Source organism: Uloborus diversus, unplaced genomic scaffold (assembly GCF_026930045.1).
Source record: "Uloborus diversus isolate 005 unplaced genomic scaffold, Udiv.v.3.1 scaffold_14, whole genome shotgun sequence".
NCBI lineage: Eukaryota > Metazoa > Arthropoda > Arachnida > Araneae > Uloboridae > Uloborus > Uloborus diversus.
The window spans coordinates 2,696,579-2,721,853 of record NW_026558098.1 but is presented as its reverse complement, the minus strand read 5'-3'; the positions used below and the strand labels follow the sequence as shown (position 1 = coordinate 2,721,853).

General features: G+C 32.3%; 1 protein-coding gene across 1 annotated transcript; it reads right to left on the bottom strand.

Moving 5' to 3' along the window:
- Window positions 1-7,372: 7,372 nt before the first annotated feature.
- LOC129232835 (RRP12-like protein) lies at window positions 7,373-23,839 on the bottom strand. Its single transcript, XM_054866935.1, has 4 exons — window positions 23,621-23,839; window positions 11,859-12,006; window positions 9,991-10,117; window positions 7,373-7,453 (listed from the first exon to the last, which is right to left on the bottom strand). The coding sequence occupies exons 1-4, from the start codon at window positions 23,763-23,765 to the stop codon at window positions 7,373-7,375; spliced, it is 501 nt and encodes a 166-aa protein (XP_054722910.1). The 5' UTR covers window positions 23,766-23,839.
- Between the last annotated feature and the right edge of the window lie 1,436 nt (window positions 23,840-25,275).

The following is a 25,275-nucleotide window of genomic DNA, read 5'->3' as shown; positions in this document are numbered from 1 at the left end:
ATACTATTAAAGTTCAAAATTCATTTTTTATGTCCATTGTCTGTGGTGAAGAACAAATAAAATAGAAGTTTAAATTGTAAAAGTATTTAAATTAATTACTTTTTTAAAAAACTTCTCAAAAAATTTAAAAAAACCCAAAAGTGGGCTAAATAATGGGTTTTTTTAAATGGGTTTTTTCAAAAAAAACCATTGGGTCCAACCCAATTGGGTCCAATCTGGCCAACCCTGAACAATAATGAGGGAAATACCTTCGGTTTATGGTGAATGACATACTCCAAGACGCATCTCAAGACACTCTTGTAGTTGACACCTCCCTCCGCTTCTTCTTCCTCTTCTTCCGATTTCAGGGCCCGAGCGCCATTTCCTTTCAAGAAGGAGTTGAGAATGAGTAGCGACTGAAAGGAGAACATATTAAACAAAAGAGGCAATCAATGTTAGAGTCATTTTAACTCCTCTATAGGCATTTTTATAGCACTGAAAATAGAAAATGTGTCTGAAAAAATAGTCAAACATATTTGAAAGCTTTGAGGCTTTAAATAAAAATTTAGCATCACAGAAAATACAGGGTTTATACTCATTTTTAAATGTGAAAATTAAGGACATTTTAAGAACTCTCAAAATGTTTTAATGACCCATCAGAAATAATTAGCTAAGTTTATGTACAACATTTCAAAGTTTTCCAGTTGGGCAAAGTACTTGATACATATTATATACAGGGTGTTTCAGTTAAATGTTTCAGAACTTCTAAGAGTTATGCCAAGTTTCAATACAATCCGAGACAGGGAGTTGGGCGACTTTTTTTTTTATTGACTTGTGTATTTTTTCTAAATTAAATTTAAGAACTAAAAAAAAATAGAAATAATGAATAAAATAAGCAGAGATAAAGTAGCGTATGGTAAAAAACCTTCCAACAATAAAAATGATTGAAATATTTGCAGGATGCAAAAAGATTGAAATCTCAAACAAGGCATGCAATTTTCGGCGAAGCACGTGTTTGACGTCGTTGGCATCTTTTCCAAACATACATTTTTGGCAGATAGTGCAGAGGATGAATATTTTAGGGGGGAAGAAAAAAATAAGAAAATAGGGACCAAACTTTTTCTACCGTGTAAAAAATTAAGGAAATTTTCAGAAAACTAAGGACTTCTTAAAGGTTTTTTAGGTACCTTAATTTTGCCTAATGAAATTAAGGGTTTTTTAAGGAAGTACGAACCCTGAAAATAGCGATAAAAAGCTATTGGAATTTTTAAAACATTACATTTGAATGTGTTTTATATATATATATATATATATATATATATATATATATATATATATATATATAAAGCCTCAAACAATCCTCTTAAAAGTAAAAAAAAAGTACACCATCTTTTATTTCCAGGCTTCTTTTTTAACTGTTGACATTTATTTCACACCTCCCAAAATAAATTCCACTCTTCTACGAAATGTCAAAGAGTATTTTCATGTCTTGAAGAAAATCTCCCTGGAAGGTTGAGGTACTAGGTTTTGGGACAGTTATCTGTTGGTAATTTTCTAAAACAGTGATCTATTTAGAGGTGAATGAAATGCTACCATGGATTACAGAACATAAGATCCCAGTACAACAAGCAGAGACCTAGCTCAAGTTATTATGCTTTAAACACTTATTTTCATGAAATAATTTAAAAAAGGTTTATGTTACATTTTCCTGAATGTAAAAGTAACATTTTCTAAAGAACGGATCAAAATATTGAGTAATCTTTACATATGAGTGACCTATACATTTAAAGTACAATTGATGTGGCATTCAAAAAATGCCTTTTTTGAAAAGAAAAAAAACTGTTTTTTTTTTAGATTTCCCCAAGCAGCGCTTTTATTATAGAAGCAGCACAACATTTTAAAAGGTTAATTTGCAATAATCACTTTTATAGGCCTAAGAGTGATAAAGCATTTATCTTTCAATTTTATTATTATAACTGATTTTTAGCACGGAAACAATTTTGAAACATACAATATAATTACATAGTAAAAATTACTTTAAAAATCGCCATAAAGAATGTTGTATAAATATATGAATACCCCCCTCCCCCAAGGGTGCCCATATAGGGGGGGCTCAAGCCCCCACGTAGAAATGAGAACTTCCTTGCTTTTAGTACTTTTTTCTTTTTAAAAATGTAAAAACATTTCTTCTCCAGTTGTTAGTGAATAAGTTGATAAAAATTTCAAATTTTAAAGACTCTAATCTGAAGCGAAATCTAATCTGAAGCGAATCCTGAAAGCGGTTTTCATGGGGAAAATACTCAGCTAAACGATGGGGAAAATATCTGAGCCCCCCCCCCCTTACAATTTTGTATATGGGTGCCCTTGCCCCCCCCCCCCCTTCTTTTTACATACACAAGGATTGAATACATTTTTATGCACTCACACATACAAGAATGATTTGATGTAATATTCAAAAAAGAAAAACAAAAACACGCATAAATTTTACGAAGCATTTTATAAAAGAGTACATAAGACCAATCACAATAATTTTGAGAGCTTTATCTTTTTCATGATCTTAATTCTTTACACAGTTCAAAATTGAGGACATTTTTTTTTTTTTAAATTTTTAGAACAGGCAGCCACAAATTGCCTAAAATTTTCTGAAGAAGACTTCTTACATCAATTTCATACATTAATGAAATCAAAGAAACATTTTATCAAGTGATACTTTGCACCTGTCTGGCGCAGTATTTTTCTAAACATTGTGAGCAGTACACAAAAAGAATGTCATTTCAATGTTTATAAGGGATATTAAACAATAGCATACTCGCCAACCTACGAAGAAAAAAAAAACAGGAGATTCCACTGGAAGTATATAGTTGATTTACGAGCGGCATATCTTCACAACAGAATTAATTAAATTATGCTTTTAAATAACATGAATGGTACATTTAAAATGAAATATGGGGATTCTTCGCAGATGAAAGCTAATTGGTAGCAGCAAGGAAAACATACTGCAAAGGAAAAACCAAATAATAAGGAGTGAATTTGCTTAAAGTTTTGTATATTCTCCAGTCTCTACCGAAAAAGTAGATAGAAAAAATTTAATTACTACAATCGGAAAAACAAAAATCAATATATGATGAAAATAATATATTTAATAAGTAGGTATAGGGTAGCACATGTTAAAATCACTTCAAACTTTCAAAATAATTGAAATATTTCAAAGATGCAAAAGGATTGAAATTGGCTGCAATTTTCGGCAAAGCGAGTCGCTTCGTTGGAAAGCTTCTTAAAGAAAAAATTCTTTTACTAGATGAGTTAATTGGAACAATTCCTTTTCCCTGACATTGATAAACTAGAAAAGAGCGCCATCTACTGAGAAGAAAGCGAAACTTTTTGATGATTGACTAAAAAACTGCAAAAACAGGAGAAAATCGTAAAAAACGGGAAACCTCGGGAAGGAAGCAAAAACGGGAGTCTCCCGTTAAAAACAGAAGAGTTGGGAAGTATGCAATAGAACAGCAGAGAAAAACTGAAAACACTCAATAAATCATTGCTATTGCTTTAGACAAGTTGTATTATCTGCTACGCTGCAGGTAGTTCTGATTCAAAAACAAAGATTGTGTACAATAAAAAAAATATATATATATATTGAGTTGAAGAAAAATTAAAGCAAGGAAAAGTAAATGTTCAGAAATTAATTTTTCCTTGACACAACCGCTTGTCAGTACTTTTTTAATTAGTTCTTAATGGTCGGATCTTTAACTTGAAAATAAAAGATGCTTAGATGTGGTGGTGAGGATTTAATGGGTTAGATGCTTTATTGAGTGGAAGTAAATTTAGACATTACTGAGTTAATTTACTCTTTTGTTTTTCATGGCTAAAATTCAGGTCATTTGTCTTTTTTTTTAAGCAAACCCCTCAAAAAAAAAGAAACATACTTACATTTCTAAGTAGCGCACAATGATCTGACTTCATGTACTTGGGATTAAGCAGTATTTGCATTATTGTCTTGCATACCGTCTTGAAATGCAGTTTTAAAACCGCCTCATTCAACCTACAAAGTAAACCATTTCAAAATCATTACAAATCAATTTTATTGATTGATCTCTTAACAATTTACGTGTTGATACTCCAGCAAAACATTTTACTGTTTTCTTCTTCAGGGTGGAGACAGGAACTGTGAAAAAAAAGTTCCCTGACTTCCCTGATTAAGTTCACCAAATTTCCCTGATTTACGTTACCAATGACAATAGTTTCCTTTCTTAGCTCTACTTGAAATCCATTGTATGTTTGTATAAAATGCAGTATTTTAAATGTTTTAAGTTGTGTAAAGTTGTTGAACTAAAGATATATTTTAAAAAGATGCTACTTTTTTAATAAAATGGTTTAAAAAACACATATCAAGCCAATTTTTTGAAAAAAAAAACCTACAAAACAGTAGGTATATTAAATTTTTCTACATGGAAAGATTATAGAATTTTTTTTAAAAAATACTTTACTTCCAGAAACCACTTAACATAAGAATTTTAAGAAACTATTAAAATCACTCTTAAAAACATGTATATTTATGGTAGAACTAAAAAGTAATTGAAATTATTTTTGAACTAAGTTTTCAAACAGTGTAATTAATTGTTGCAGAAAGAACAAGTAATAGTGAAAGAATAGAAGTAATGTAGTTATTCTTAGATAACTAATTGACATATTTATGCAAAACAGATGAAACCATTTGACATCCATTCATAGGGAGCTTTTTTCTAATCAAGAAAATAGGTTTTAATGAATAAATACAGCATTTTAACAATAAAAAAATAAAGATATTTACTTAAGTACACAAGTTAACTCTATTTCATATGATTTCAGTATGTAACGAAAAAAAATTTATATTGTTTTTGTAACAAACGACTTGAAACGAGAAAAAAAAACAGAACAAAAAAGCAATTAATTAATTTCAAAACACTTAAAAGAAGAATACAACTTGGTTACAAAATAAAAGAATTGTTTAAATTTCAAGAAAAGAAAATCCTTATAATCAGCAACGACAACAAATAGTATAACGGCAAAAAACCAAGTTTTTTTTAATTGAAAGTTCAATTTTAGCAATTAAATTAAAAGCGCAAAGTAATAACTTTTAAGCTTTTATCAGTATTAGTTCAAAACCAAAGACTTCTCTTGAAATCGTGATTATAGTGAGCTAATTACCTCGAGACAATGGAATAAAGGCAAAGGAGCTAAGGCATTAATGAACGCTTCCTCTTTGCCTGTATGGTTTTACCTAGCATTAAAAGCATGAAAAGAAATTTCAAGCTAGGTAAAATAAAAAACCTAACACACAGAAGCAATCTTAGGAAGTTCATCCTGTGGTTAATAAGTAAGATTCAATACTTTGACGTCGAGGAAAAAAGATGCACAAATATGTGGCAGTGTATAATCGCACCTCTTTAATTTTTTTTTTGAATAGATAGTTGGCGAAAAATGAGTAGGGAATTAAGGTACTTTATTTTGTAAAGCAAAAAAAAAAAATTTCCTTAATAAAATCAATTTTCCTTGATTATTTGCTCTTTTTTTGAAGTTCCCTGATATTTCCCTGATTAATAAAGTTCCCTGACTTTTCCCTGATCTGTCGAAACCCTGTTCTTACTTTTCTGAACTACTTTTACATCCCTTGTCCTAGAAAACAATCTAGTAAAAACATTTTGTAAACATTTAAGGCTCAGAACAAATAGATTTTGCATTGGTAGAATCCATGTCAATTTAACAAGGGGCGTAACTGGATGGTTTCTGATTTTTTTTTTTTTTTGAATTTAACATATGTTAAAATTCATAAAAAATTAAGAAATACGTTTTTTTTTTTTTTTTTTTTTTTTTTTGACCAAAAAAAATTCATGAGCCGAGATACTGGTCACCAAAGATGGCATTTCGGGCATCATTTCTCACTTGTGATTTTCGGCAAAAGCTTTTAAGTTTTTTATCTCTAGAAAGGTGCAACATATTTTGTTGTGGTTTATTTTATTTAAAAGTTTTTTTTTTCTGTTTAAAAAGATATACACCATTTTGATGGAAGAGATTAATTCCCCCCTTCCCCAGTCTTTAAAAAAAAAGAAAAAAAAATCACTTTTTAAAAATTTCCTCAAAATTGCCAATTTTAAAATTTTAATTTTTTTTACTGTTGATCAGTACTATTGAGCACTACTTTCCCTGAAAAGGAGAGCTTCCACTTTTTCACTTTACAAGTTTTAGAAGCATTTAAAAAATTCACAGAGTTTTGCATTAATTTTAACTACAGAGCAGGGCCATATGCAAGAGGGTGGTTTAAAGGGTCCAAACCTCCTCTGAAATTTTTCATACAAAAAATGCTTTCCATTATTTGTTTATTTATTTTTAGTGACAAAAATAATATTGTTGTTATTACTTTTATTATTTCAATTTTATGTGTGAAATGAAATTAGTATGACTGAAAAATTGTACAAACTCATTGTTTGTTTATGGTAGTTCTTGAGAAAATCATTTATTATGTAACAATATTGCATTTTTTAGGTTGGTGGTGATATTTAGAGAGTAAACTATTGAATCACATTAAAATTGCCAGTAACGAGGAAATGACATTAAGGTGGAGCAAAAGGAAGTCATGTGATGCACAAATCAGCTCGTTTTATTTTAATTTTATTTTGTTTTATTTTAATTTTGTTTCATTTTTTTAATTATTTTGTGCGTATGTGTGTGTATGCTATTGGTGTAGAGCGGAACTTTTCTAACAAAACAACAATAATAATAATTTAAAATAAAAAAAAACTTAATTTAAATTCTGACCTCTTGAATTCAAATTATGTTTTTCGCAATCACGAGTGTGTGTGTATATAGGTGTGTGTGTTTATGTGTGTGGGGGGGTATGCGTGTTTGTGTGTAGGGGGTATGTGTATGTGTGTGTAGGCATATGTGTTTGTATCTGTGTGCAGCGTGCAGGCATGAGTGCGTGGGTAGTTGTGTGTAGGTGGCTGTATGTATGTGTTTGTGTATGTGTGTAGGTGTATGTATGTGTGTGTATTTGTTTGTACATGCGTGTAAGTGTAGGATATGGATGCAACCTGGAGATGGCTTTCGCTAGAGGAGCAGCATTGTGAGGAACCGGTCGACAGTGATGCTGGCGAGAAAATAAAATGATAGGACATCAAAACAGTCAAATGAAAGCAATAAGCAATCGTGATTGCTCAATAAATAATTTAAAAATATATTAAAGTACAATAAAAAAAATTTAAAAAATGAATAAAATTAAAAAAGGGCTAAAAATAAAAAAGGGATGAAATTTTTTTTTCGGGGGGGGGGGGGGGGGGGGGGGGGTTTGCAGCATCGAACTTATGAGGGATGGGCACCCCTGAAACTTAGGGACTGCATTTCAATCCGAAGGAGCTTACCTCCTTGCCAGCATGGAGAGCAGACATATGACGGCCGTCAGAGATTCGTCCGTCTGGACAATGTCCAGAGTTGTCATCTAAAAAGGAAATGTTCACGTTAGCTTTGCGCAAAATATTGCTAACACATCAAATGACATGCAGGGTTCATGCATCTGCATACCATATTTTACTTAAGTCTCACAGCTGGTTTAAGTTAAATGCATTCTTTTTAAATTTTCTATTTAAAAAAAAGGTTATTGTTGTATATGAGCAACTAGAATTTCATCTGTAGAGATCTGGCAGCCCAATACAAAGAAACAAAGAATATACATAAAAATGCAAATATAAACATTATTCCCCCAGGTGGTTTTAGGAGGGTGCTGGGTCCTTCCCTTTTCTAGGCAGCTTTCAATGCACACTTCTTGTACTTTTGAAGTTTAAAAACAACATTAAATTACAAAGGCAAAACTTTTTTTCTCAAAAAAGAGCGGGGGGGGGGGGAAACATTACTCCTTCATTTCCATTGTTTACTAGAATGACATGCGAAATGTAGTAATATGTAATAAGAACAGTTATTACGATTCAATTTAATTTAATTTGCAAGATAAAACAGTATTTGAAAACTGGTATTAACTTTGTTTTCTTCATAATACTTATAAATTTTCAAATGAAATTTTAGCTACTTTAAGAAACCTATTTTCTCATTGATAGATTTGAGTTCTATGTAAATACTAGTGGCACCCGCACAGCTTTGCCCGTAGTAGAAAATTAAGAGGTCTTTTGTTTGCCTGTATATTTACAAAATATGTATGATGAGTTTCTCGCCAATTGGCTCGCCCAGGTTATGGTTCCACATTATCATAACTTGGTCATTTACTCGTCCATCTTATGATAATTTTGCTCGGGAAAATGTTCTTAAAATTGAAATAGAAAAAGAACAAAATTGAATTTTGGAAATATCGCTTCGAGGTGCACACCCTCATGCTACAAATTAACTTTGTGCCAAATTTCATGAAATTCAGCCGAACCATCTAGGCACTATGCGCGTCACAGAGATCCAGACATCCAGCTTTATTATTAGTAAAGAAGATGAATCCGAAGAAACTCAACTTCTAGCATAATTTATTATACCAATATTTTTATTATTTAAGTAAACAATGCCTATTGAAAAATATTTGGGTTTTTATGCACTTGGAATTGAATAATAAAATCAATGAAATTACTAATAATAAATACAAGCACACAGCTGCCAGCATGTAACTTGATATCAAATCTTACAAACCATATATTCCATGGCTTTATTTTTTAATTAACACACACCAAACCATTAAAATTTAAACCATTACAGTATTTCAATCTTTCCTTGTAATTATTCTGTACTTTTATCTGCAAAAAGAAGAAAAAGAAAGGAAAAGAAAGAAATAGCATTGATTTACAAAAGAAAAATATATGATTAAAACAAGCAATTAATTTTAAAAGGCAGGTTTGTGCTTTAAATAATTCAACAATACAGATATGCACCTTTGAAGCATTGTTTAATATTTCTCTGTAAGGATCTCTATTAATATGAATCCTTAAGAATATTCTTTTCGAAGAAATCAATAGCTTGTTATAATCCTACTTTTTCATTTGCAAATGTACTTTAACCGGAACTCAAACTTGTTCAAAAACAATAGTTTTTTTTCTTTGTAAGTTCTTGGGGATTAAAATGTTCTCCAGGTTAGCACACCTTTTTTATTGCAAAACTCTTTTGAGAAAGTGCACTTTTAACTAAATAGAATTGCCCTTATTTCAGAATGAACCCTGCCCCCCCCCCTTTTTAAATTGAGGAAATACTAAAAATGATACACAAACAAACCAACAAGAGTGGTGGGGTTCAATCAATGAATATCCCTCAGAGTTCAGGCAGTCCAATACAATTTAGGTACAGGGCCGGATTCAGGGGAGGGCGGGCGGGGCTACTGCCCCAGGGCCTTCACAACAAAGGGACCCCCACAGTAAAATGTTTACAAAATATCTTAACTTTCACGGGTCAGCAAAATTTACGTTTTTTCTCACAGACATTTTTTTTTTGTATTTCTACAAAGAATGCTTGCAAAAAAATAATATTATTATCGATATATCAGAAAGCCCTGATTGCAAGTATCCACTTACTATCAATTTTTCATTTGATCGAGCATATCAGTGGCAATATATTTTTTTTTATTCATTTAGTTTGTACCTATGAGTTAAAGAGAAATAAAGTAAGTAAAAAAGACATCTGAAAAATTGTTAACTTTGCAGGTCATCCTTACAACTTCTCACTTCTTAAGCTCAAAAATTAAAAATTATTTGACGAAATGACTTGAATGGAAATTTTTTAAATCAAAAATTACAGATATATACATATGTATCAAAATATTCGGATATATATCCAAGTATCGGATATTTTCGAAAATATGATGATCTTTTTGAACCCTGATTAGCGGCCTACACACTTCCAAATTGGTCCTGTTTAGGTATTTTATCAGGTGTCTGATAGATACCCAACTCTCTGAGAATGGGGTACTTTTGAGGAGAGTGTTCTTTTAAAAAAAAAAAGGTTTTAAATTATCTTTTAAACAGGATTCAATGTTTGGGGTTGAGAAGAACTTACAAGGGCGGCGAAGTACTCCGTCTCTGTTTCTTTTCCATCTTTCATCTTCAAGATGTCTGTCACGGCGGCTATGATGGCCAACATCTCTTTGTGCAGAAAAGAGTTGGAATTCCAGTTTTTCAGCAGCCTGGAGAAAGAAAAGAAAGAAAAAGAAAATTACTTGGAATTCTGAAATTTTGAATTCAAATTATGTTTTTCACAATCACAAACTGCGACAGGACCCTACTCATTGGAGTTATTGTTTCTAGAAACAGTTACTGTCCCCCCAAGCCTGCCCCTCCTCCTGAGCGTTTACGTGTGCATAGTTGTGTGTGATTAAGGTGAAAAAACAACGTAAATAAAGCACAAATCTTCGAGAAACTGCAGCATATAGCTATTTCAAGGCTACAATGGAGCCTCTTCATCAGTGCAAAAAGCTCACCAACACAACCAGAAGTTGCGAGAGAACTGACAAAAAACCAGGTGGACACCGGTATTTATACCAAAGAGAGCCAACCAATAAGAATACAGGAACATGACAACAAACAACCAATCAGCGAACAGCATGTACGCTCCGGGCTCAAAGCAAGGCAAGAGACAACCAATCAGAAGCCAGGAGACAAAAAGAGTGCGAGACACCAAAGAAACAGGAAAGGCAATTATAGAAATTGCTTCCAAATATCATGAAAAAATGGAGTGCTGGAAAAATCATTGACAAGAGAATGAGAATTTTTCCAAATATGGTAAGCTTCCCAGAAATCGAGGTCATAAACCGAAGAACATTTACAAATAATCTTTGCAGATGAAAAATCAAAACAGTGACCAGAAGTCCAGCAATGCTGAGCGATGGAAGAACGAGCAAGTTCTTTATGCTTAACATAGTTTTCGTGCTCTTTCAGACGGTGCTTGAGAGCACGTTTAGTCTGTCCAACGTAGCCAAGTCCACACTTCTCATGGCAATCAATGGGGTCCTTTAAGTTTGTAAATTTTATCTTATTAACTGGAGAAAAAGCTGTATTGAAACCAAATTTCTTCAAAATCTTTGCAACTTGATGACTAACTTTTGGATAATAAGGCAAAACAATGGTATACGAAGCACTAGAAGCAGAAACCTTTTCAGAATGAGAGGGCTTAATTAACTTATTATAAATTGAATCAATGATGCTAGGAGAATAACCATGATCGAAAGCCACTGCTTTAAGATAAGAAAGCTCAGCATTTAAAGAATTGGAGGAAGAACAGATGTTCAAAGCACGGAACACAAAAGCCTTGAATGAGGCCAACTTTTGGTTTGGAGGATGAGAAGAACATTTGTGAGGAGGTAGTGTAACAGCAAAAGGCTTACGAAACACCGAAGTCATAAATTCATTATTACTTTTAGTAATAAAGACATGTGTGTGTGTAGGTTTGTGTGTGTGTGTAGGTTTGTGTGTGTGTGTAGGCTTGTGTGTGCGTAGACCTGTGTGTATGCACGTAGGCGTGTGGGAGTGTATGTAACATAAGCAAGATTACAGCGAAATAGGTAGCCATTTGCACAAGATTAGACCGTTTGCTCCTTTGCCTTGACTCTTTGTTTTTCAAGTAATTAACGTACTATAATCAAGATTTCAAGAAGAAATCATTATATTTTAGATTATATTTCAGATTAATTTTGAATATGCCTTCAAAGTAATTACTTTTTCACGTTCTTAGTTTAGTTGCTCAAATGGTATGTTAAATTCAAACTTTATCTTTTTACATCGTATTATCCGCGGATTATACGAAGCTTTTTTTTTTCTTCGGGTCGATTTTAGGACCTGCGGATTATAGGCCGCCCACGGATAATACGCAGGAAAATATGGTACATTTTTGTTCAGAAAAGTAATTGAGAAGTTATCCTGAGTGAGTACCTGTTGAAAGTGGGCAACGAACAGTTGGTGAACGCAGTCATGGCCGTCTCCCCGCCCACACTCATGGCCTCTTCGCTTTGGTCACATTGACTGTCTGTCGTCAGTTTGTTGTGGATGGCCAACTTCGCTTCTGTCAAATTCCCTTCACCTGCATTGAAACGCAACAAAGAACAATCACTCCATACATTCCTTTTTCAAAAAATAGAACTGCTATTTCACTGTCAGATAACTAAAACAGAGCTGCTTAAGGGGTCTAACTTCAAAATGTTCGATTTTCTGGAAAAAATATGCGTTATGCCTAATTTAATTCTAAACATTTTGATACCTTATTTATTACCATAGGCAAAAAACTTTTCAAGTTATTGAAAAAAATGCGTATACTTTCCTCATAGAGATTTATGTTAACAGCAGCTGTTTAAGCTTCTTTTTCTCAGGTTGCGTTTTCTCAGGTTTCTCGTTTCGTGTGCATGATATCTCAGAAAGTTTCTTATCTACTTCCGTAAAACTTTTTGTGCAGCTTTCTCTGGCTTATTTTTATGATATGAACCTAAATTTATTTATTTATTTAAAATTATTATTATTATTTTTTTTTTTTTTTGAAATGTTATATAAGTTAATATCAAAATTTTGGGTTTCGTTTTTAATATTAACTTTTGTTTTTAGTTAAAATTTAGGTTCAGATCATAAAAAAAATCAAACAAACATATATGAAAAGTTTTACGGAAATACGTAAGAAACTTTCTACGATATCGTGCACGCAAAACGAGAAATCGGCACCTGAGAAAAAGAGGCTTAAACAGCTGCTGTAAACATAAACTCTGTGGGGAAAGTTTACGCATTTTCACAATAACTTGAAAAGTTTTTTGCGTATGGTAATAAATAAGGTATCAAATTGTTCAGAATTAAATTATGCATAACATATATTTTTCCCAGAAAATTGAAAATTTTGAAGGTTAAGAGTCCTTAGATCCCTTAAAATATGAGTGCTCAAATGTCCAATAAAATATGAGTGCGTCAAGTTGAAAATACTACAGCAGAAGACCGTTATAACGCACACCTTGGGACCAGCGCTTTTGTGCTACACAGGTTTTGGCGTTATACAGGGCTAGAAAAATCTTTAAAATTTCGCATGCCCAAATTTGTACATGTCCAGTTTTCCTTATTGCATATCAATAAAAGCATTTGATTTTGTCATGCAGAATTAATCAGACAAATTATTTTTATATAAATCGTAAAAAAATAGTTTGAATAAATAGTACATAATGAGCCGTGGTTAAACTCAACAAAATTTAAATTATATAACGGGAAGAATGGAAAAAAAGGAAACAGCAAACCATCTTAGCAGTAGGATTGAAATAAATTTTGAGCTCCAAGTAAGGATACGGTAATTTTTTAATAAATACGAAATAATAAAGTTTTAGGAGCCGGGCATGTAAGGGTAAAATATTCATGCCTGATCAGAATTTTTACATGCCCCGGGCATGTCTGGCAGTATAATTTTCAAGCCCTGACGTTATATAGACCATTTCACGAATTTTGAAATTAATATTCAGAATATATTTGTATATTTCAGGGGCCAATCCAGCATTTTTTTCTCGCTACCTATTTTTGTGAAAGTATTGCATCATTCTATTTTTGTGAAAGTTTTTTTTATCATTAGCACTGTTTTTGTGAAATTTTAGAAAGAGGCATACTCATTTTTGTAAAAGAGAAGTAGAATAAGTGAAATTTTAGTCCCAAAAGTGTAAATGTCATCTAGTATTATTTTTAACAGGTTTCGTTTTTTTTTTGGGGGGGGGGGGGCTAAACACCTAAGAAGTACAAAAAATACCATCGTAGTTTCAGCTTAATCGGCTATGTACTGTGTACAATATAGGAAGTTATGAGAGAAATGGTTCCCCAAAAAAGGTGTTGAAAGATTGTGATGATATTGCATAAATACACTTTGGCGAGAAACAGCTAAAAATTAGTTAAAATACTACAAAAAGGTTTCTATTTAAGCGATTGTTCATATAAACCAGCTTAGAATTTTGTGAGTAAATTTTGTTTTAAACAGAGAAATAAATTTTATATTTTAAAATGTGAATTTTTGAAATTTTTGATGTTTTTATGAAGCTACTGATTTTATTACTTGATTTTTGTGAAAGTACCGATTTCAAAACAAGATTTTTGTGAAGGTACCGAAAAACGGTAGCAAAACCAGCCTGTATTGGGCCCTGTATTTGCACTTTAGATTAAGTTTAATTGCAATGAGTATTAAAGGCCTACTTATACAATATTGTCAGTCAAATAAATATGTATCACAATCAAAAGAAAGTGAACTGCCATGCAATTCTGCTAGCTTCATAATTTGCTTAACAACTGCATTTTCGAGAGTGAAAAAGATTTTTTTTTTTTTTTTTTAAAGCTGTGAATACGAAGCTTTGAATTGAGATGGAAAATGAAAAACTGCTTCAAAATTTAATTTGTCTAATAATTTTCATGTTTGTAAAAGGCAGAACAGAGAGTTTTTTTAACAGCAAAACTTATGGTTCGCTTCTAAAAAATTGAGTGGTTTTATCGAGAAATGTGGTACATTGGTTGGCGTTATAAAGGTATTCTACTGTACAGTAGAATACCTTTATAATGCCGACCTATATAACGCAATTCTCTGTAAACCGCACAACTTTTCAGAAGTAAACAATAGTTTTTTAAGTTTAAAAAATCCCTTTGTTTTGCCTTGCTAAACATAAAAATTGTTAGGAAAATTAAATTGTGAAAGAGTTTTTCATCTTTCCAGCTTACTTCAAAGCTTTTAAATGAAAATTAATATTCACAGTAAAGAGAAAATATCAGATGGCTCTTAAAAATGCAGCTGTTATGCAAACTATGAAGCTGGCAGAAGTGCAGGATAATGCACTTTCTTTTAATTGTAAAGCACATTTATTTGCGAATGATTAGTTGTATAATTAGTGCTTTAATACTCATTGCAGATAAAACTCATTCTGAAGTGCTAATATACAGATATATTTTGAATACTAGTTTCAAAAATTTGTGAAATGACCTACATAACACCAAAACCTGTATAACGCAAAAGCTCTTGTCCCAAGGTGTGCGTTACAACAGTCTTCTATTGTATTAGTGGTTTCCATGGAGTTGAGAAAAGGACAGGGCCCTTCCTGATCAGGGTAGGTTTTTTTGCCGACAAAAAGGTATTTTTGCCGGGAGAATGGAAAAAACCATGGCAAAAATGGAAAAAAACAGGCAAAAATGGAAAAAAACGGCAAAAACCTTATTACAAATAAAGTAGCATTATAGTGTTAATCAAGAAATAATGACAATATAATATAAATAATGCACTTTAATATTTTAGTTATGTCTCTCCATGTTACTTCTCATTTATAAGGTGAAAAATAAATAAAAAACAAATGTTGGGATTGCAAAACTTAAGATTTTAAATGTTTGCTAAAACAATTTTTTTCAGAATGAGCCAATTCCTTCAATGCTAAAACAAAGAATTTTTACTTAAGCTTAGTAAATTAATAAAAAGATTGAATTCTAATTATATATATATATATTTTATTAATCACTTTTTTTATCCCACTAAGATTTTTAAGCTATTTAATTAATAACAGAATATTTACTTGAATATAGAAAAATATTAACTTTTCCTCACTAAAGAAATAATGCATTTTTTCTCACTTACTGGGAAAATGGATAGCCAAGAGAAGAATTTAAAAAGAAGCAAAAAAAGCTGATCAATATGTACATTCTATATTCACTCTACTTTTTAGTAATACTAGCTCACACTACAGAAAATGGCAAAGCCTTTTATCAAAATCTATTCATGCTTTTACTTTTATATAAGAGGAAAAAACACTGTCCGTAAGTTGTTAACACAAAATCTATTTTTGCCACTTTGGCAAAAACCTATTTTTGCCGGGCGGTAAAAACCATGGTTTTTTCAGCCCCCGGCAAAAACTTGCCAACCCTGTTCCTAATAAAAAGGGACTCTTTCAGTTAAAATGGCACTTTCACAAAAGAATTGTGTATTAAAAAAGAAAATTTTTATAGAACAGTCAAACTCCGATATAACGAAGCCTCAGTGAACTAGCTTAGTAGATCTCTGTAACCGGTCGTTCGCCACATCCGATTTTTTGAAAATAAGTCTACACTTGCTAAGATAACTCTACAATGAAGGTCTTGTCTTTATTGCACAATATTTCTGTTAGTGAAGAGGAAAATATTAAGTAAAATATTACTACAGTCGAACCTCCACACATCGAAATGTTCTATATATCGAAATCCCAGTAAATTTCTAAGTTCATTACATAGAATAATTGTTTCTATGTATCGAAAAACTTTCTATATATCGAATTTTTTTTCTAGACATTAGTAGGCTTTTTTTTTTTCACTTTAGACTTTATCTCATGAAAAATGAAGGTCAGGGGAGAAAATTATGTTCACTAAAGGTTGCTACGAAACTCATAAGGAGTCTGGGGCTGAGGGATGTGTAGATAGGTCATTGTTTTGCTCTGGAGTTCTTAAATTCCCTCAAGCTTATTTCAAATATCTTAGTTGTAACCAGTAACACTGTAAAATCAGTTTCAAGTTATCCCTTTTGTCTGTTGATTATCATTCCTAGTCTTTTTAGCTGCTGTAAAAATCATTCAAGTTAAGTAGGTTGATTTTTTACTTTTCACTCGACTACATTGTCAAATCGAAAATCCCCAGATCAAGTTGAATTGCCAAAGAATGAAGACTAATGAAGGCGCAAAAATGTAATTTCCGTTTTTTTTTTAATTATTAACTTTCATTTAATGCTCGTATAAATTAGAAATTAGGTTTCATACACGAAAATTAGCTTTAATTTTAATGTTTTAGGAGAATTTTAAGATAAAATAAGATCCTTTCTATATATTGAAATTTCTATCTATCGAATTTTTTTCCGGCAATTTGCTACTTCGATATATGGAGGTCCGACTGTATTAACAATTGAATTCAGTAGATAGCAAATTATTGAAATGTATCCATAATATGGGAAGGAAAATGTTATTTTTTTGTTGCAAGCTTTTATACGTACATTTTGTTGATTTTTCTGTCAACTATTACAAACTAATTTACAACTTCTTTATCTTTCGTTTCTGTAGCTCAAAACAATGAGAGCTGCCTTACAATTATAATTCTGCCATATAGTGACTACAGTAAATTTAGAGGAAAAATTCCTTAGAAATTGAGAATATACCAGGGTTGGCCGGATTGGACCCAATTGGGTTGGACCCAATGGGTTTTTTTTGAAAAAACCCATTTAAAAAAACCCATTATTTTGCCCACTTTTGGGTTTTTAAAAATTTTCTGAGAATTTTTTTTTAAATTAATTAATTTAAATACTTTCACAATTTAAACTCCTTTTTTATTTGTTCTTCACCACAGACAATGGACATAAAAATGAATTTTGAACTTTAATAGCATTTCTTAACTCTTAACGGCGTTAAAAAAATACTTCAAAAATTTTAAATAAATATATTTAACTTTTTTCTTTAACTCGTCAAAAATAACTCATATTATCTTGACTAAGTCCTGTCATGTCTGATTTTCTCAATATTTGTAGATTGTACCTACTCGAGCTAAAAGCTAAAAAGCTTTCATGTGAATTATTTTCTGCAAACCAACACACAAAGCTCGAATAAACAAGGTATATTTTTTTAGAAATTAACAGGTTTTACAAACGGTCGGACAGAAAACAGAATAGGATATACAGTATTTTCATTAGCTTACCAAAAGCTTAATATTTCTTACTCTGTACATAGAAATAGAAAAACGGGCAACATAAAATTCAAAGAAATGTCTTGATTAAGCTTTAAGGTTCTACAGTAGTTTTGCATAATAAAATGAAATACAATAAAGTAAAATGCAAAAAAAAAAAATGTAGTAATTAAAAGTGAACAAACGAACAATAGATTTATCACTCGAAAAGTAACTTTGCCTTAATTGTTAGTAATCATGGAAACTAAAAAATCTGAAACTTCACTATATTTGGGCTTTGTAGTCTTTTACTTTTCTTCAGAAAATGCTGAATTTTCCAGCTTTTTTTACCCAAGACATTTTTGTTCTTTGTCCATATACTTACGCTACAATATGCTACAAGTGCCCCACATTTTCCCTAAAAAAAGACAAAAAAAAAACCACATTTCTTTTAAAAAACCCAGCTTTAGTTGGGTTTTTTTGGGTTTTATTTAAAAAAAACCCAAAAACCCTGGGTCCATGGGCTTTTTTTAAAAAACCCGGGTTTTTGCCAACCCTGGAATATACTTATGCTGCTTTCCAATTTCAGACTAATCTTAACTTAATCATTTACAGATGCATACTTGCCAACCTTCGAAGGAAAAAAAACAGTAGATTTTACTAGAGGTATGTAGGTGATACACCATCGACATATCCTCGCTACAGAGTTATTAAATTATGCTTTGAAATAACATAAATACTAAATTTAAAGTGAAATGGGGATTTTTCGCAGATGCAAGCTAATTGGCAGCTGCAAGAAAAACATACTGCAAAGGAAAAATCAAATAATAAGGAGTGAATTAGCTTAAAGTTTTATACATTCCCCAGTCTCTACCGAAAGAGTATATACAAAAATTTAATTACTAAAATCTGGAAAAAAAATCAATGTATAATGAAAATGAAATACAAATTAAGTAGGTATAGGGTAGCTCATGTTAAAATAACTTCAAACTTCCAAAATAATTGAAATATATCCAAGATGCAAAAAGATTGAAATCTGCTTTAAAGTGAAATGGGGATTTTTTGCAGATGTAAGCAAATTGGTAGTAGCAAGAAAAATATACTGCAAAGGAAAAACTAAATAATAAGGAGTGAATTTGCTTAAAGTTTCGTACATTCTCCAGTCTCTACCAGAAAAGTAGCTACAAAAATTTAATTACTAAAATCCGAAAAAAAAATCAATATATAATGAAAATAAAATATAAAATAAGTAGGTATAGGGTAGCACATGTTAAAATCACTTCAAACATTAAAAATAATTGAAATAATTTCAGGATGCAAAAGGATTGAAATCTGCTGCCATTTTCGGCAAAGCACGTGCTTCGTTGAACATGCAATGTGGAAAGCTTCTAAAAAATTAATTTCTATTAAATGAGTTATTAATTGGCGAAATTCTTATTCCCTGATATTGGTAGACTAGAAAAGAGCGCCATCTATTGAGAAGAAAGTGAAAATTTTGATGATTGACTGAAAAAACTGCAAAAATGGGAGAAAATCGTGACAAACGGGAAATCGGGAGATGGAAGCAAAAAACGGGAGTCTCCCGTTAAAAACAGTAGAGTTGGCAAGTATGCAGATGTTTTTGAGCAATCACATTGCTTATTGCTCTCACTTGACGGTTTTGATGTTCCTATGAATTTATTTTCCCACCGCCTCCCTCTGCAGCACCGTCAACCAGCCTCACGATGCTGCGAAAACCATCTCCAGGTTGCGTTCTTTATTTTGTGAATTTGACTTCGTGATCAAGTGTTGACAAATTTTGAAGGGGGGCAAGGTCAGAAAAGACGCAGCGTGCTCCGAAAAATGTCGGGGAGAAAGGAGCACAGGATCCTATTCTTAAAAATAAATTGCTTTATGGATCAAAAATTGTACGAACGCTTTGTTAAAATTTAAAACATTAAATTCTCAAAGCTGCATAATTTGTAACAAAATTTTGTGGCCAAATACAGCTATGTAATAAGTCTTTCGAACTCCTTTGTCCATCATATCATATTTTTCCCACTTAATCTTCAAATTATAATTTTTTTTTAACACTTTTCAAAAACAAAGTTAAAAGTTAATCAAGAAAACAAGTTTTTCTTGCTGGTTCTGTTAGTTAAAGGACAGGCTGAGTAATATACATTTCGTTATAATTAGAGACGTACCGAGTAGCACTTTGGTCGAGTACTCGGCCTTTCAATACTCGGACGAGTACCGAGTACACGGCATTTCACTACTCGGCCGAGTTAACGAGTACCAATTATGTTTTAAGATGAACCACTGACACACACGTGATCAATTTTGAACTTATTGGAATAGTAATATAGACCTCTTTGTCCATATAACAGTTTTCAAAACTAAACTCCTGCTGAAATTTAATTTCGCATTATTTAAAAAATGTTGTTTATGTCAAAAATATTACAAAAAAATTATTTTTAAAATTAAAAATAAATAAATAAAAGATATGATTAATCAAGTTGGAATTAAGACAAACTATGCCAATCTATTTTAGTTCTAGTCCGCCAAACATAAATAATTTTTAAAAGCAAATGTGCAGGAACACTGCACACACTTGTTTCTGCATTACAAGAAACGTCTTTATCAGTGCATAAAATGTGAGCTAAAGAATGTCAAGACATTCGACAAAAGAATCTGACTTTTGTCGGATGCCTCTAAATCTACAAGCTCCCATTTTGTGCATTGAAAAAGGAATTCCCTGTAACGCCAAAACACGTGTCTGCAGTGTTCCTGCACTATGCTTTTCACGTTGTTTTATTTCCCTTTTTTTTAAGCAAAGGAATTTTTTATATTTCTTATAACTAGTTTTTGTTTGTAGCAAAAATCCATTTTTAATGTAAAAATTCCGTATCTTTTATACTTATCTTTTTTCCACAATTTTTAATAAATAAGTTTTATTACCTTTGGGGAAATTAAAATAAAGATTTATTCCATTAAAGCATTAAAAACTTCATTATTCTCAAAATTTAAATTTGACTTGTAAATGATTGCAAAATATTAAATATGCTTGAGCTTTTTTATAAATATTAACATTTGTCTTGGACAATATTCAATTTTTTGCAACTACTCGGTATTGGCCGAGTACCGAGTACTCGGAAAATTGGCCGAGTATGCAGAGTACCGAGTAGTTACCGAGTACTCGGTACGTCTCTAGTTATAATATGAGGGTGTTTTGGTTTCTAATTAAAATAACCTTACATATTCCAAAGGTTATGTTTAGAATTCAACGATAGAGAACAATATTGCACTTTTTTGAACAATATACATAAAAAATGGTAAGTACATGCAATAGGAAGATAAAACAAATTTTTGATGCATCGTTAAGTCCCATTTACCTGTGGCTATGCAAATTTTGTAGATGCATTTAAGTCTACATTAGCTGTAAAAATTCATAACATTCACACAAATACATTTAAACTCAACGTAAAAACAATAGTGAATGTAAATAATGTACCTCTATATAGTATAAAATGAAGTGTCCAAAAAGCGTCTGTGTGTTTGAACTCGCAAAACTCGAGAACTACCTGGCCGATTGCGCTGAAATTTTCACAGTTTGTTCCTTTAAGTCCTGAGAAGGTTTGCAGACCAGTTCGAAAACAATCCGATGAATAGTTCATTTTTTATTCCAATTTAGGCCCAATTTTCACATAAATTCCCGAATATGGGGATGAAAAATGACTCGCAATTAGTAATATTACATATCGTTGGAAAGGGAAGAATTTTCCGCGTTCTACGCCATTTGTTCCAACGCTCTAACTTAATTGCGGCGGGAGTTTTTTACGTTTTTAGCTCGAATTTGTTTAGGCTTAGCTGAAATTTAGGGATTACTTTCTTCATTAAATCCATCAATAAAAAGTGAAGGAATTGTCCTACAGTTTTCTTTTTCACACCATTGAAAAGAGCTACCTTTTTTACTCCAGATCTAACTCGACCTATGGTTGGAAGTTTAACCCTCTATCTCCATTAGAAAAAAAGTTACGAGCGAATTAAATGAAGTTCAAAAATCTGTTCTCTATTCAAGTTTTTAACCATTTTATTTTGCGTTTCCACGGTAATGCTTTTTGAATCCAATATTTCAATCTTTCTCATTTTCAATTCTGAAACTTATTTAATTTTGCGTTTCCATGGTTACGCCTTTTAAATCCATCTTTCTCATTTTATTTTAATTTCTTAAAAGTATTTTAATATCTGTTGTCATTGTTTGGAGGGAAAATTTTGCATGATGATTTTTTTTTCTTTTATTTATGCCTGATTGTTGAATAATTGACACAATTTTCGTTTTCAAAATAGACCGGGCAAAGCCGGGCAACGCAGCTAGTATAAAATAAATGCAAAAAGGAAGTGTTCAAATGTGCAAACAGATAACATCACACAGGAAATCATGCAAACAGATCAAGTTAGGCTACACCAAAAGTGTTGAATAGAACCTTTTGTTTGATAAAACCAAAACTGGTCCCATCATTCGCTTACACAGGCGTAAAGAGCAGGGTTGGCAAAAACCCGGGTTTTTTTAAAAAAGCCCATGGACCCAGGGTTTTTTGGGTTTTTTAAATAAAACCCAAAAAAACCCAACTAAAGCTGGGTTTTTTAAAAGAAATGTGGGTTTTTTTGTCTTTTTTTAGGGAAAATGTAGGGTACTTGCAACATATTGTAGCGTAAGTATATGAACAAAGCACAAGAATTGTCTTGGGGTAAAAAAAGCTGGAAAACTAGTTAAAATTCAGCGTTCAGGAAGAAGAGTATAAAAGACGACGAAACCCAAGAATGGTGAAATTTCAGATTTTTTAGTTTCCATGATTACCAACAGTTAAGGCAAAATTACTTCTTGAGTGATAAAATCTATTGTTCGTTTTTAATTACTACTTTTTTTTTTTTTTTTTTTTGCATTTTACTTTATTGTATTTCATTTTTTTATGCAAAACTACTGTAGAACCTAAAGTAGTTTAAATCCCTATTTACTGAATTCCAGCTTAATCAAGACATTTCTTTGAATTTTATGTTGCCTGTTTTTCTATTTCTGTGTACAGATTAAGAAATATTAAACTTTTTTGTAAGATAATGAAAATACTGTACATCCTATTCTGTTTTCTGTCCGACCATTTGTAAAACCTGTTAATTTCTAAAAAAAAATATAACTTGTTAATTCGAAATTTGTGACGTGTCGGGTTGCAGAAAATAATTCACATGAAAGCCTTTTAGCTAGAGTAGTTTCCTCTGTACAATCTACAAATATTGAGAAAACCAGACGTGACAGAATTTAGTCAAGATAATTTGAGTTATTTATTGACCAGTTTAAGATAAAAGTTAAATATATATTTTTTAAATCTTTGAAGTATTTTTAATGCCGTTAAGAGTTAAGAAATACTATTAAAGTTCAAAATTCATTTTTTATGTCCAATTGTCTGTGGTGAAGAACAAATAAATAGAAGTTTAAATTGTAAAAGTATTTAAATTAATTACTTTTTTAAAAAACTTCTCAAAAAATTTAAAAAAACCCAAAAGTGGGCTAAATAATGGGTTTTTTTAAATGGGTTTTTTCAAAAAAAACCATTGGGTCCAACCCAATTGGGTCCAATCCGGCCAACCCTGGTAAAGAGTGCTTCAGACTGGGTTTCAAAAAGTCCGGTTTCTGTGAGCTAGGAAAGTTTGATCTTATTACTTCAAATGACATCAACCCTTTCAAATTGAGAAAGAAAGAAACAAACAGAAAAATCTAAGAATAGATTTTGCACTTGTGAAGTTGAAAAGGGGCATTTAGCTGCATTCAGTAAGCTATCAGCGCAAAAACAATAAATAAATAAATAAAATATTCAAAGTGTGAAAGACCGCGGATAAACCGCAAAACGGATAATCGAACGTTTACGGTATCGTAAAGCAGAATATCTGCGAACGTCAGGAAGCACAATTAATATTTTCAACAGTTACGTAGAAATTAAAATCACCGGCATCAAGAAAAAAGAAGTTGTGAATCGCAACGAGAAAATTAAAACAAATAATATTACCTCTGACTCCAAACATCGCTCGTTTCTTAGCTTCTAACCTGTGTTTATTAAAACTAGGATTGAAGCTCGAACTTTGATGCTTTTTCCACATCTTTTTGCCTCCTTTGGCTGCATTTTTATTTGCTTTTTTAATTTTTTTAGGCATGCTTATTGAATTAATTACGGGGCAAAAGAAATCTAAATATGTCTGTGATTAGTAGAACATTACGCACCGCATGCCGCTTTTTAGAACACGAGAAGAATGCGAACATAAACAGTGAAGTTGCGGTCAACGTTAAGGGGATCCAGGGAAAGAGCGAATCACTTCTGCGAATTCGTTCGCCTCCATCACATAGATGACTTTTTTTTTTTTGAGCAATCACGATTGCTTATTGCTTTCATTTGACTGTTTTTGGCGTCCTATCATTTTATTTTCCCACCGCCACCCTCCGCACCATCACCGTCGACGAGTCTTTACGATGCTGCTCCTCTAGCGAAAGCCGTCTCCAGGTTGCATTCATGTCCTTCACACACGCGCATACATACACAATTACACACACACACGCACACATACATAATTACACACACACACGCACACATACATAATTACACACACACACGCACACATACACCTACATTCACATACACACACGCATACATACAGACACATACACAAAAACATACACACACACATACACACAACACCCACACATTCGTGCCTGCACACAGACACAACCCCCCACACACACACACATACCCCCACACACACATACACATACCCCCTACACACAAACACACATACCCCCCACACACAAACACACACGCCTACATACACACACTCGTGATTGCGGAAAACATAATTTGAATTCAAGATGTCAAAATTCAAGTTATTTTTTTTTTATTCCGCACATTACTTGATTTCACAGAGATAACAAATTGTATGAATAGCACACAGTAGCACAACTATTATACCCGGTGTAAATAATTTGGTTAACAAAAAAGAACAATTCTTTGACATTGGGGATATTCTGCTTTGAGTCTCTAGGGGCTCTGGTTCTGACTGCCACCCTGCTGTGAAGAAATTTGATGCTGAACCTTTTACAGACCCGTTCAGTAGAGTATCGGACTCGGGGCCGGAGGGTCCCGAGTTCGAACCTCGATGGTCGAAGACCCACCGTCGTCATTAAGGGGGACTGGGCGACGTTAAATAGACTCGTGGTCTCAATGTCCTCCAAGTGAAACGATACCTCTGGGGGTGCTAGCACCAGGTAGCTATTAGCTCCTGGACTAGTTCTAAATTCTCATTAACTGTTCGATCCGGTGATGGTGCTGCCGTCTATCGGCACAAAAAATAATGGAGGCAAGGCACTTAGTATGCAGTCCTCGACATAAATACAGTTGTGGTTAGTTGACTCGGAATCGAAATAACAAATTCTATGAATAGCACACAGTAACACAACTAAAAAAAACCCGGTGTAAATAATTTGGTTAACAAAAAAGAACAATTCTTTGACATTGGGGATATTCTGCTTTGAGTCTCTAGGGACTCTGGCTCTAACTGCTACCCTGCTGTGAAGAAATTTGATGCTGAACCTTTAACAGGTTCAGTTTATTTATTTATTTAGAAGTTAAGCTACTTTACATACATAGAGGACTGCGTGCCGAGCGCCTTGCCT

Coding starts and splice junctions, on each gene's coding strand:
- LOC129232835 (XM_054866935.1), bottom strand. CDS start 23,765: ATGCCTAAAAAAATTAAAAAAGCAAATAAAAATGCAGCCAAAGGAGGC. Junction 12,007..23,620: donor AGCGATGTTTGGAGTCAGAG/GTAATATTATTT, acceptor GTTTCAATGCAG/GTGAAGGGAATTTGACAGAA. Junction 7,454..9,990: donor CGGAGTACTTCGCCGCCCTT/GTAAGTTCTTCT, acceptor TTTCCTTTTTAG/ATGACAACTCTGGACATTGT.